Source organism: Physcomitrium patens, chromosome 5 (genome assembly GCF_059467195.1).
Source record: "Physcomitrium patens ecotype Gransden chromosome 5, ASM5946719v1, whole genome shotgun sequence".
Taxonomy (NCBI): domain Eukaryota; kingdom Viridiplantae; phylum Streptophyta; class Bryopsida; order Funariales; family Funariaceae; genus Physcomitrium; species Physcomitrium patens.
This window is the reverse complement of record NC_143414.1, coordinates 11,221,129-11,233,629: the sequence shown is the minus strand read 5'-3', so window position 1 is coordinate 11,233,629 and position 12,501 is coordinate 11,221,129. Positions and strand designations below refer to the sequence as shown.

General features: G+C 40.7%; 2 protein-coding genes across 4 annotated transcripts; both read right to left on the bottom strand.

Moving 5' to 3' along the window:
• Positions 1–2,125: 2,125 nt before the first annotated feature.
• Positions 2,126–6,793, bottom strand: LOC112282233 (protein neprosin). The gene is made up of 11 exons (XM_090250866.1): positions 6,717–6,793; positions 6,571–6,624; positions 6,184–6,254; positions 5,415–5,725; positions 4,855–4,896; positions 4,591–4,671; positions 4,172–4,381; positions 3,759–4,004; positions 3,487–3,651; positions 3,116–3,382; positions 2,126–2,913 (listed from the first exon to the last, which is right to left on the bottom strand). Exons 1-11 carry the CDS (start codon positions 6,791–6,793, stop codon positions 2,824–2,826), a joined length of 1,614 nt encoding a protein of 537 aa, XP_090106992.1. The 3' UTR covers positions 2,126–2,823.
• A 283-nt stretch (positions 6,794–7,076) lies between these two features.
• LOC112282221 (uncharacterized) lies at positions 7,077–11,556 on the bottom strand. 3 transcript variants are annotated; one of them, XR_002969816.3, is made up of 9 exons: positions 10,695–11,556; positions 10,204–10,389; positions 9,552–9,776; positions 9,143–9,370; positions 8,830–9,035; positions 8,413–8,710; positions 7,883–8,283; positions 7,548–7,633; positions 7,077–7,374 (listed from the first exon to the last, which is right to left on the bottom strand). XR_002969816.3 is itself a non-coding variant. In XM_024519596.3 (8 exons), the coding sequence occupies exons 1-8, from the start codon at positions 10,855–10,857 to the stop codon at positions 7,610–7,612; spliced, it is 1,731 nt and encodes a 576-aa protein (XP_024375364.1). In that variant the 5' UTR covers positions 10,858–11,108; the 3' UTR covers positions 7,077–7,609. The 3 variants fall into 3 exon arrangements, 1 of the variants encoding a protein (XP_024375364.1); XR_002969817.3 differs by having other exon boundaries at positions 7,077–7,404; positions 10,695–11,140; XM_024519596.3 differs by having other exon boundaries at positions 7,077–7,633; positions 10,695–11,108.
• Between the last annotated feature and the right edge of the window lie 945 nt (positions 11,557–12,501).

The following is a 12,501-nucleotide window of genomic DNA, read 5'->3' as shown; positions in this document are numbered from 1 at the left end:
TTGTTCAAAGATATTAATAATCAAAATGATCAGTTGCTTTTTTTGATTGACCTGTAGATTACACTATTTATTTATTTTTTAAATCAAAAGTGTTTTTGGGTGGAATAACATATGTTTGCATTATAGGAATGTCAGTTCTTAAGTTCAGCTATTAATAAAATTAAACAGCTTTTACTATTCTCTAATATTAAAGATTGTATAATCTTCTTTGAGTTAAAATTTCAATATTTATTGATTTAAAATTAGAAAATAATATATAATATATTTTTGTAAACTTTTTAAACCCAGTTTATAACAAGTACATGTCATAGCATGTACCTGATATTTAATTCAAATGAACAACTTTTCCTTAGAAGGATATTAAAAAAAACATGCCACAATCAGGAATACTGAAGATGTATAAACTTCTAATTCATAAAAAGTGGTGGTATTAAATGTGACAATTAAATTAGGGTCATTACATTTATTCATATGTGTATATAATAATGATTTTCTAAATATTTATATAATTTTACATTTAGGTAAAAGATATCTTAAAAATCAAACATCATATTTGTTGTAATGCGTGAATCTTTGTAAAATAAAATAATTTAGTTACTCATGGACATTTATGTCATCATACATTGCATATTTGTATGAACAACCTTATGAAAAGGAGCATTATAAGAAGTCGTCTATAAACTTAGATGTACTTGTCATGCAAAAAAAATCAGAAATAAATTTAACATTAAATTTAAGTACATGACATAGAAGATGCAAAGTTCTAGTGATATATGTGAAAAAATAATTAATGTGTAGCACCCTTACGAAAATAAGACCACATCTGAAATAAATCTATATGAGTTTATATATATATATATATATATATATATATATATTTATAGATATGTAGATATAATTGTACAATGTTTTAAAAAAAAATCATTGGTTTAAAAATTAAAGCAATATATAGGTGTAAGTTTAAATTACCAATTTACAGCAAGAATCTAAACATGGCATAAAACTAAACAAACAAATATATATACTATTTATTAAAATAAGCGTATATCAAATTAAAATCAAACTTTAAAAAATGATTTAAGCATATGTATATATATATATATATATATATATATATATGTTTAATTTTATTTATTAATTATCCAGAAAACCACTTTATGGCTATTTTTAATAAATGAAGGATTTAAAATTATAAAGAGCACTAGATTTTAGATATGTCTATGGAATTAACTACTCACTAACAATTGGTATTTTTGGTCTATTTTGAACATTTTAAATAAATTATAAAATATCAAAATGATTCTTTTATGAATAAATTTATTTGGAAATATAGTTTTGTAAAAAAATATATATATATTCAAATTTAAATTAGAAGGTTTTTATTAAAACAACATTTTATTTTAAAATTTATGAAAGATAGAATAAATCTTTAGAAGTATTGTATATTCTACTTTAATAATAACAAATGATTAAATTTCTGTAAAAGTATCATTATGATTATCTTTAGTAGTGTGCAAAATGTATTTAGGTAAAATTGAATATTTTTCTTTCAATGCTATTTTGACAAAAATTAAAGAGATAGAGAACTATTTTAAGTCTTTGTGTGAATAGGGTACATGTTGAATTTTCTATTCTTGTTTTAGGTTTATAAGCTTTTGCAATGTATCTTACAATCATAATTAAAGTAAATTATTTCATGTTGTTTAGAGTTAGAATAGCTTATCATTGTATCATTTTTTTACAGTAATTAATTTGATTTATGGAAAAATATTTCTTAACTATTATTTAATTAAATATGTTTTAGATATAACTAAAAATTGAAAATAATATTAAATGTTGTATTTCATTAGGACATTTCTTGATTCAATGGGTTGTAGTTACTTATCGAAAGTATTCTGTTTAATTAGGCATGTATCTCATGCACGAATATGTAAAATCAACAATTATTAGTTAGCTATTTTAGTCTATACTGAAATATTTATCTTAAGTGGGTATTTTCTGAAGGACAGATGCTCATTGGATTAATTAATATTAGTTAGTCATTACTACAATTAGATTCCATTTTCAACTTTGTCAAACTGATGAATATGGTAACTTGAAGTCATAATTGATTTTAACACACCACTTTGTTTTCGATAGAAGGTAGCTGCTTTATCAAGTTATTGTTCGTTCCATTATAATTCATTTCATTTTCGCTCAGTTTTAATTTACATCAATATTTTCCAATTATAATTTACTTCCGTAAGAGTTCATCTTAAGGTGATGGTGTTATTACTGTGACAGTTAGAGGTCGGATTAAAAGTCATCAACAGCGTTTCTCTTCAGAATGGGTATGTAGTGCTCCGTCTTCAGAACACATGGAATTCCTCTTCATGCCCGATGGAGTGCTGGGATCAAGTAGGTTGAGCCTGGCTTAGAGGAGATATTCATGGTAATTCGTTGGACTCCTTCGCAGCGTTGTTCTCAATAACAAGGTGTTCGTGGGTCGATATGGGAGTTAAACATGTCTGTAACCTCTGCTCTTCCGTTGGGAGCCTCAGGGATCCTTCTAAACAATGCCCTTTCTCAAAGGGCTCCAGCTACGTGGTTGCCTTCATAGCTGATGCATCTGCTTACGTGCGTCATCAGAAAAGCGCGGGTCGTGGCCTGTTCTCCGGGATATGTGAGAAGATAGCGAAAATGATGTGCATTATCATTAACCAACATGTCCTCACAGGAGATTATCCACAATCCAATCTCACCACCACAGGCGCCGGTAGGGTCCAATGCTGAAGGTCTGCAGAAGATAGCCCCAATTGCACAATCTCTTGGCGAACCAGCACTCTAGCAACGGCCTCCATAATAGAAATGCGTGCCCCAACGTTGGTTGTTTTCAGGAAATACGGTGTAACAAGAGGGCTTCGTTGCCACTGCCTGAAAGCCAATGCGTATTTAACGGAGATCAGAACGACATATCGGTTGATGACTGTTCAACAACATCACAGCATGAACACTGGATCCTGAACATCCCTCAACGAGAAGAAACCACCGTGAAAATCTAATTAAGTGTGCTATGAGCTCCATTCTACACTCGGTGATCAGGGTTTGATAGAATTTAGGACATAGGGTACTATACCTGTAACTCATGGACATCCTTCATCTTGTTGTCCATGTCGATGAATTGTAGATTCCGCTGGTAAGCAGCCTCCCGGAAACCCGACTGAGCGGGCGAACCGCTGCCCATGTGTGTCTTCGTCTTGTCATTGCTCTCACGAACATCGAATACCTCACCACCCCATTGGATCAAGTCGCTTTCATCTTTTAATGAGTGAAAGAGAGATTTTGGCCAATATCCGACGAACTCTTGGTTGAACTGAAGCCACCAATTACCGGAGTCGTCGTCCTGCAAAAAACCAATAAGGCCAGGAACGGTTGGGCACCCGATAACGTGGACATGAAACCTAGAATGTAATTAGATGTAGATCCAATGCACAACTGTGGTTTTACCTTAAATACGCGCAACTTAATCTCATATTGTGTTGCATTCATTGCAGAATGTGGCGATATGGATCCTCCAAGCAAAACCTTATTGCTAACTTGCACGAATCCCGGACTGCCGCTCGGGCAGTCTTGGTTGAGGTTGTAGCACCCAGTTTTGACATAACCGTCACCCTGGAGCAGAATATGTAATTAGAATTAGGTCTGAGATATAATTGACGTTATCTATGGCCATATCCAGTAAACATATTGTTACATGTACAATTCGATGTAACACTTACAGTCCAGTAGACAAAAAGCCGAGGGCGCTTGTCACCATAAAGTTCTGAGTAAACCTGCCATCCAGCTTCTATGGTGTTCAAAGCCCAATCGTCGCTGCCAGGTGCGTAGGACAAGCCTGTGTTCATAACCCAGAGCTGGGCGAGGCTAAAATCACGCGGTTCGACAAATGGTTGCCACACATTCAACACCACTTCGGTGCCTTTGAAAGATGGGGGATGGGAGATTGTTGTTGATGTATATGCATGCTGCAATTTCCACTCAGATGTAAGCACGTATGAAGGAGATGTGTAAGGCGACTTGCTGAGCGAAGGACGTGAGTATTTAACCACAAGACTTATCAGCAGCAACGCAAAGACGAGCATAAGGTTTCAGGATTTTTTTAACACACGCTTCAAACTTCGCAAATACTGACCTGATGCACATAATGTGTTTGAGAGCCTGCACTCTGCGATTGCACATTTGCGACAGGACTTCCAGTCGAGATACCTCCCCGACTTCGACGCACAGGAATCATCCCATTCGGGCATCCCCCGAACTCCTTCACAAACAATTGGGAGGCTTTCTTCGTCCATTTGTTGTCATCTGAAGATGTTTTAGAGTTTGGACGCTTTGAAGGCTTCAGCTGCAAGTTAAAAAATTCATTGAAACGTCGAGGATCAATACAACCATGGCGTGTCGTCTGAACCTTGAAATCCACGAGGGCACTCGTAACCGATTCAGACTGAGAAATAACAGTGATTGCTGCCTCAACAGCAGGAAAACAGCTGAAATAGCAGACCTACAAAATGAGGACGATTTGAGTACAGGATTCGCGCATGTGATCCTTCTTACTTGAATATCATTAGTGTTAGTGTGGAATACGGAGGGTTGATTTTCTATGGGAATGCACGTTACGACGTCGCCATCAGATAACTGCAATTGCCAAAATCAAAAGACAGCCGCCTGAACTTCGTCAGATTCCTAAAGGTGAAACCTTCACAGCCACTAGCCCTTGTGAAACTTGCATTACAGTAAGCGATTTCAGGTAATCCTACGAAATCAAAGTCGACACTCTGCTCCAATACAATCTCTATAAGCAAAACCAAAATGTCTCACTATGTACGAAGTCTCCACACTCGCCGCAGAAAACAGCTGCGCCTGAACATCACCAGCATCGTTGGACCGCAGCATCTTGTGACGACTATCTAGAACCCGGCCATCAACTGCAAACGGCGTTCCACTAACCGAAACCAATCCAAGAAACAAAGTCGAAATAACAAGCACACCCGACAACATTCCTCTGACTCGGAAATCCTCCATTGTTTTAATTCACAATCCTGAACTAAACAACTTAAAAACAAACACACCGTTCCCGTTCTTCACTGAAATCAAAAATCGAGAAAAACTCCACACATTATATGTAAACACCAGCAAGGCTACAGTGCTCGAGAAACTTCAAAAATTACAGCCAAGCGCCACTTCAAGGCTGTTCACTCTCACAGTCCAAACCGAGAGCAACCAATCAAGATATCGGGAGACAGAAATAAGCAAAATCGAAGTTAAAAACAGTGACATCAACTAGCGCATGAGGAAAAGGAAAGTTCATAAGGTACTCTCGCAAAAGCATGCATGATCTAGAGGAGCGAGTTAGTTAGATACGGAATGCGAGAACAAACCGAAGAATCCGAGACTAGAGACCGCAACGGCATTGCTATAAAGCAGCAAACATCCAGCCCAGCGAGGAAACAGGGTCCGAGTTCGCGCCGAGCGTGTTTACGTTGGAGTGACGGTAACCCTGGCTTGCGGATTATATCCGTCAATACCCTCTGAGCATAGGAACATATCTGGAACCCGGGTGTGACCCGTATCTTGATCCGGGTACACACTGCTTCGCTGCGGTGTGGGAAAGAGACTGATGTGGGTCTTGAGTGAGTAGCCGGAGGAAAAGCTCCTCTCACGAAGATTGAGCACTGGTTGCGCTTTCGATCTGCACAAACTGGACCGTGTCAGGGACAGCTACTCGCCCCTTTTGCATGTGGGGGCCTTGGTTTCAGAATTTACCAAGTTCTTTGCACTGAATCAGAAGGGACTGTGGCAGTATGTGTCGCATCTATCATGAATCTGAAGGTCGCTGCCCAATGGTTGTGTTGCAGTATGGCATGCATTTCACCAGTAATGGAGATCTATGACGTGGTTTGAGCCTCATTGGGGAGGGTCTTCATATGAAGCAGCGAATCCACAGTCACGAAGGTTATTTATCTAGCATCGGATACGTAGTCCATGTGGCTGTACTGTGGAATTATTATAATACTGTTCACGTAGAGCTCAAGTCGACTCTGTTTTGGTGATGGCTCGACTCGTGAGAGTGGCAGGTCATCTGCAGAGAGGTCTCTTTTTTTGGCAGAGCCAGCTTCGGCGGTTGATTTAGAAAAGCTTTAACTGCACCTGTAGGCTTCTGTTCCGCATTTCTGTTGCAGTCAAAGCAGTCCAGCAGTAATGGCCTGTCCTTGTCTCCGCTGCGGAGCCGTTAAAAAGTGATGCACATCGGCTTCCATTCTGGGCTTCGTTTGTCATCCATCAATGGTGTCGGATAGGGAAGAGTATCGTCTGGTTACATCCTCCAAAGCGTGAGGGTTCAATAGAATTCAATATGCAACGAAACCAACTTTGTTTCGTCATCACCAATAAAACGAGTCTGTCTTTCCTCACCCACCTAATGAATCGGAAGAAGTGACGATTGATCGGGACGACAGTGTTCAAATACAAATATGAAATTCGACCTTACGGACCACTGTTTCAGAAAGTTTACAAACGATGGATCATACGAGTAACTTTCCCCCCTTCTTCCTCTGTTCACCCTTCACTTCAGTCTGATTTTCAGTATGACTGAACAAGGAGTGATTTAAACAGATGAGACTATCCTTCAGATCCTCCTCTAAGGAACTGGAGCACAAAACTGATCTGCTCTCGTAACACACTGTGCTTCAGACCGGACGGGAATTGGCTTAAATCGATGGTGATAGTAGACGCTAGCCTCGGTGCGTGACATACCCATAACTATGAAAACGAAGGATGATTGTATTTCTTCGCTCTAGGATGAGGAACTCCAATCAATCTTCCGGAGTCCTTGAGCAAGGCTATGAATGAATGCACTTGAAACTGCAGCTGCAAAGACGGCTTCTGGACTCGTTCACCATCCATAGATACAAAGATCCGTAACATGGTGCTTATCAAGTGCAGCACTCGAGGGCGTTTACCAAATATCCCTTTCCACGGGGTGCTTAAGTTATAATATTCACTTCCAGGTGTGTGGTTTGCGAGAATGAAAGAAATGCCAATTTTTAATAGAACTAAAGTATGAGGGCCTCACTTTACTTAAAAATGATATACATTGCAGGTCCCAAAATCTGCCAGTATGGGAAGTTAGGTCTAGGATGGACAAAGTAGCGTACATCGCTGAGAGGAAGGCTGGATGAGACTATCCGTCCCAAATGTGGTGAAATAGAGTCATAAATGTGTGATGCGTCAACTAGTTGTTGACTTCTGCACTGAAGCAAGTATTTGATTGGAAATCAACTGCGATGATCATGAGGTTGAAAGCCCGGAGGTTTTGAACTTTATCTTGGTCCAGTCAACCTGACACAATGTTTGCACATGCTTCGGATCCTGAACATATGAGAGAATTCAATGGACCAAACAAAGCCAGAGGATCATGCAGGGTTTTCAAAGGTCTGCAACATTAAATGATATACCATTGATTCATGAAACAACGACCATATAATTCAGCAACACGGGATTTTCGCACTTACCGAAAGCTTCCTGACCTCGCATGCGGAGTACCTTGGACCGGCTGAGAAGTGTAAGATGCTTCTTACGGACCAGACGAAACTCTTCCCTGGAATCAAAATCACAAGGAACGAAGATTCGAATCAAGATGCTGAACAAGTATAGGATTGTGTGAAACAGACAGACAATTCTAAGAGGATTGCTAGCGTGGATGAAATCAGCACAACATCAATTTGATCCCTGAAATCAAATCATTTGCACGATAAATGAGTAAGAAAATAAGTTTCGGGATAGGAATGGTGCAACTTGCTGCAACAATGTTGTGTGTGTAGCCACAAGCACGGTAAAATGAACTCACCGTGTCAAAAAAGCCTAGCTTGGGTGACGGCTTTCGCAAACCACTTGGTTTTCGAAGAGACTGTGAGGATGCGACAGATTGAGAGGGTGCAGTATCTCTTGCAACTTCTGCATCGGCAGCTCTTGGTAATCCTGGAACTCCAGAGTGTGTACTCTTGCTCCTCATTAGACTAGGAGCTTGCCTTTGATCTATTTTAGAGGATGGGGAGGGTCCTCTAAGTCGAAAAACTTCACCGACAGTACAGACCTCGTCGTTAACCTTAACCGATATCAATGGCATGTTGGACCTCATTCTATCGGGCACATTAAGCTCTGCCACAGACCTATTTGAATCCAGTGTATCTTTCTTCAATACAGTAGCATGCGACAAGGATGGTTCTTTAGGTACTCTTCTCGCACGGCCTGTCATGTTTGATGCAGCTTGTCATCTAATTGATCGTAAAAAGTTTCATAGTATTTTACAACGATAATGCGTCAGGAAGTGAATCACTGAAATGGATATGTATTTATCACTCACTAGGGTAAGCGTACCTGTCATCACTTTCCCCAGCGTCTCTTTAACCTTTCTGGACATAGACGACACCTTGCGTGAGAGTGAAGAAGGAGATTCCTGTAATCTGGGTGTAGACATGCTCCTTGTTAACATAGGTAGCTTCGCTGGGGTTACATGCATCTTATGTATCTCATCTGGCGGTTGAATATCCATGTTCTGGGGTTGCTTTTCCAAGGCGCCTATCCTTGTTTGATGTGAAGCAGCTATTCTTGATTGATTAGATGATATCAATCTTCTTTGTGGACTTGCTGTTGCATTGCGTGGCTTATTCATCCCCTGTTACAATCATTTCGTTTCGTTAGAGCAAGCGAAGCTCCGAGGATCAAGGGTTTCAGAACTGAAAACTGCCGATGTAAAGCACAGTGATGATCAGAACCCTGATTTGAGTCGCTTACATCTGAATTGATCCTAGGGGCGTGCTCAGTCGGATGGCTACCAGAACCTCCGGGTTGATTCAATGTCCTTAACAGGCGATTAGGCAACGGTATTGAAGTGCACCCTTGAGGAATTGCTGCCGCATTTGAATAGGCATTCGAAAACATCTGTGATCCTGTAGAAGGAACTTGTCGCACTGATCGAACAGAGGGGGTATCCACGATGTCTGTGTAGAAGTTACAAGATTAGCTCACTTTTGGCCCTTCGAAATAGATACCATACAGTTTGAAAATTGGCAAGCATTATCCAGCAAGAGGGATATGTAAAACTGACCTTGCTCGGGTATTGAACACACCACAAGTCTAAAATTTATGCTCAAATTTTCCGGTAGGACTTGAGATCTCACTTCTAGTTGACTTCGATCATTGACTGGCGTGGTGCTTAATTCAAATGGTGCGATTAAATTTTGTTCCTCATTGCCAATAGTAGCCAACTCGGGTATCGTCAGTGCTTCTCGGGTGTCGGATGCAACGGCAAATAGTTCATCATTGTCCAGCACACCTACATGAGTTAGAAACGAAAGCGTTGTTAATGGATATGGAAGACTAGGAAAAAGCTAGATCATTTGTATTCAGCCTGCAGCAACAACAGAAATCCTATCAAATTAAAATTATAGAAAGAAGGAAGAAAAGAAGGAAGAAAAATGGAAGATGGAGCTGTTTGGTAGTCGACTTGAGGCTACCTTCATCTGTAAAGAATGCCTGGTCCCAAGCTAAAGATTTCCGCAGCGTAACAGAGCGTCTATTCCTATTTTTTCGAGAGCGAATTGCCTCCTCGGATCCCTTTTCCGGAGTCGCAGCTGATTGCTCGTTCTCAATATCGCAGTAGCTCCTTTTGAGTTGACTCGTGAAGGGCTTAGGATGTTCCACGGGGCAACTCTCAGCAATTCCATTGAGATGCATAGACTCTGAAAAACTTTTGCTGGTTAGATTCTTTTGTACGATAATATATCCATTTGTTGTAGCTCAGTATGTTTCAGTTAAAAGGACATTGAATGACAACCAGAACGTACGTTCTCGAAGTCTCATCTTAGTATGACGAGGTTCAGAAGGGTGGGAGATAAGCAGTCTCAAGAGTCTGTGAGAAAGCAATTCAATTCGCGTGTCACAAGCAAGGTTCTCTAATGCCAGAGTTAGGCAAGAATCCGTGCCTCTTCCAATCTAAGAAGGAATTTAAGATTCTTATGGGTAATCAAGTTTATCATCTAGGAAAGGTTGAATTCAAGCGGTGGTTCACATGCTTCTGAATTTTTTTCCATCGAAGAAAGGATTTTTCCTATGCTCCTAGTGCTCAAACTTGAAAAGAATGGCCTGTCAAAATCCACTGTAACGCACCTTTCGCACCACAGCCCTTTCGAGACCGTAGCTCCTCCGTCTTAACCCTGCGCTTGTTCATCTCATTGATATTTAAATCAGATAGCACAGAAGTTGGAGTAGAGGGTAATTTGAAAGGTAGTGGCACCGTTTTGACGCCCACATCTGCCTCCCTGGCAGCTGAAGCACCACCTACAAATTCTTTCCCTGCATTCAAAAATTGCTGAAGAATTAAGGTATCTGGCATATGATATCATGGTAGCAGTTGATGACAGCAATGCTGAGGATAAGAAAGCAACGAGGAAAAGCACCGCAAAATGATACTACAACTACAAGCAACCGAAGAAGCGTATTCCGAGTAAACCATGGCGAATTATGCAAGTAGAGACAGGAATCATAATCTCCAAGTCATTCACCCAACGTTGCTTGAGAGATGCCAAGTTTTCTAGACATTCTAGCCCCAGGTTTCAAAATTTCAATGCATATAGAGTCTCGAATGCAAGCGAACTCACCGTAATGGTTCTCCAAATCGTCTGTTGATACTTTCCTACATGCAGCAGATATCATTGGCGGCGATAGAAGACACTCATTAGAACTGGGCACAAAAGGGCTAGCTCCAAGCAAGTTGTCATCCTCCTGCTCGATGTTGAGAAGGTCCAAGTTCACTTCTTCCATCTTAAAGAATTTCTGAGTTCGCTCTCTATTCAAGCGCACTTCGCGATACGGGCCTCTCTTAATCTAACCACCTAATCGGCGTCGCTCCCGTCCCAATCAGTTCGTCACACTTTTGCTTATCCAATCGAACTGTATGGACACAAGTCCTTAATCCTTTCCATTGCATTCACTACTTCGAAGTGTCAGACCCTCAACAATCCATCATGTTTAGTGCTTGACAGTGTGCCGCCGTCTTCTTCTCCTCGATATCATCACTACACCCTGATCACCCAGCACCCCTCGTCTCTATGACCATACACACCAAAAGCAGGGAAAATACTAAAGAAGTGTGAGGAAGAAACACCAAGCAACGGTAACCTGCCACCCAGTTTCAAATTCCCATCCAGTTTCAAATTCCCACCCACGACCGACACATGAATCGAAACGAAACCCGAGGAAACCCGCTGTCTCTGCTCACTTCGGATATGTCCGCCTCCCTCAACTCAGTCCCTCGCCCCGAAAAAACTACAACCGTCGCCACCATACAGCTTGACCCAGCTCAAGATCGCGGTAGCTGGCGACCTAAACTCGGACACATCATGCACAAGACCGTTTTCTCTCGTTCAGTATGGGGCGTTGGCGATGTGCCCTGACGAAAGCAGAAATTTGTCAGACAAATAAATATTCCCTCACTGCCATCGAGATTGCATGGGAGGGAGGAAAACAACAACCAGCAACAACTCATCGTCGTCTCCTCCTTCTCGCAGCTAACGAAAAAAGGCCTGCTCCAGGAGTCCCGCGATTGCATTCGTTCGCGACTGTGCTGCAACTGTCGTCGAAATCTTTATTAAGCGTGCGTTGTGCTGTAGAAAGCAATTGCTCTTCCATACTAAAGTTGGTGGCGAGAGCATTTCTTAGGATTTGTTACAACGGTATCGAAGACTTGCAGAAGCGGCGCTAGCTGTAGACTAAGCTAGAACAGCATCGACAAAATTTGGAGAATAAAGTGAGTCCCCGTCCAGACTTCGACAATTTGTTTAATGTTCGTGTTGAGTAAATCTTGATGTGGACGACGTCAATTGCGACGTTAGAGGGGCGCTGTTGCACTCCGTCGACATCGAGCCCATCGGTCAGCGAGATCAACGCTGCTTAGCTCCCCTCTTAAAATAACGCTATTCTGGGAGATGATTTCTGGAAGTTGCGAGCAGGTTCCAGAGATTGCAAACCTTTGGAATCATGAATGAGGAGAACCGACGGGGGGCGTGAAATCAGCCGAGCTTCATCAACGCCCATATTTTCAGCCCCATGGAACTTGATGAGTTCATAGTCGTGTGTGCTTTTTTCCTCCCATTGTCTAAAAACTTGTCGTTTGTTCTTTTTTTCAAATAGACTTTTGAAATGGTTTTTTTCCATGTGGGTGTTAATTTTAACGACTGTTGCAGGGTTTTGATTGGTGTGAGGCTTTAAATTCATAGAAGATACGAAGCTTTCAGAATTCATGACAAGTTGATTCTCAATGACGTAACACAAATATTTGATCTGTTAGAATAAATGTATGTATGCATGTACATAACTAAACACATAACTAAACACATAAATAAACACATAAATAAACAAACATAAATACTGATTATTGGCCCCTCCTCAATTCTAATGCAGCGCCAT

Coding starts and splice junctions, on each gene's coding strand:
- LOC112282233 (XM_090250866.1), bottom strand. CDS start 6,793: ATGGGTATGTCACGCACCGAGGCTAGCGTCTACTATCACCATCGATTT. Junction 5,726..6,183: donor TGCGGAACAGAAGCCTACAG/GTGCAGTTAAAG, acceptor CAGTTTGTGCAG/ATCGAAAGCGCAACCAGTGC. Junction 3,383..3,486: donor TTAAGTTGCGCGTATTTAAG/GTAAAACCACAG, acceptor GGTTTTTTGCAG/GACGACGACTCCGGTAATTG.
- LOC112282221 (XM_024519596.3), bottom strand. CDS start 10,857: ATGGAAGAAGTGAACTTGGACCTTCTCAACATCGAGCAGGAGGATGAC. Junction 9,036..9,142: donor GTGTTCAATACCCGAGCAAG/GTCAGTTTTACA, acceptor ACTTCTACACAG/ACATCGTGGATACCCCCTCT. Junction 7,634..7,882: donor AGCTAGGCTTTTTTGACACG/GTGAGTTCATTT, acceptor TTTTGATTCCAG/GGAAGAGTTTCGTCTGGTCC.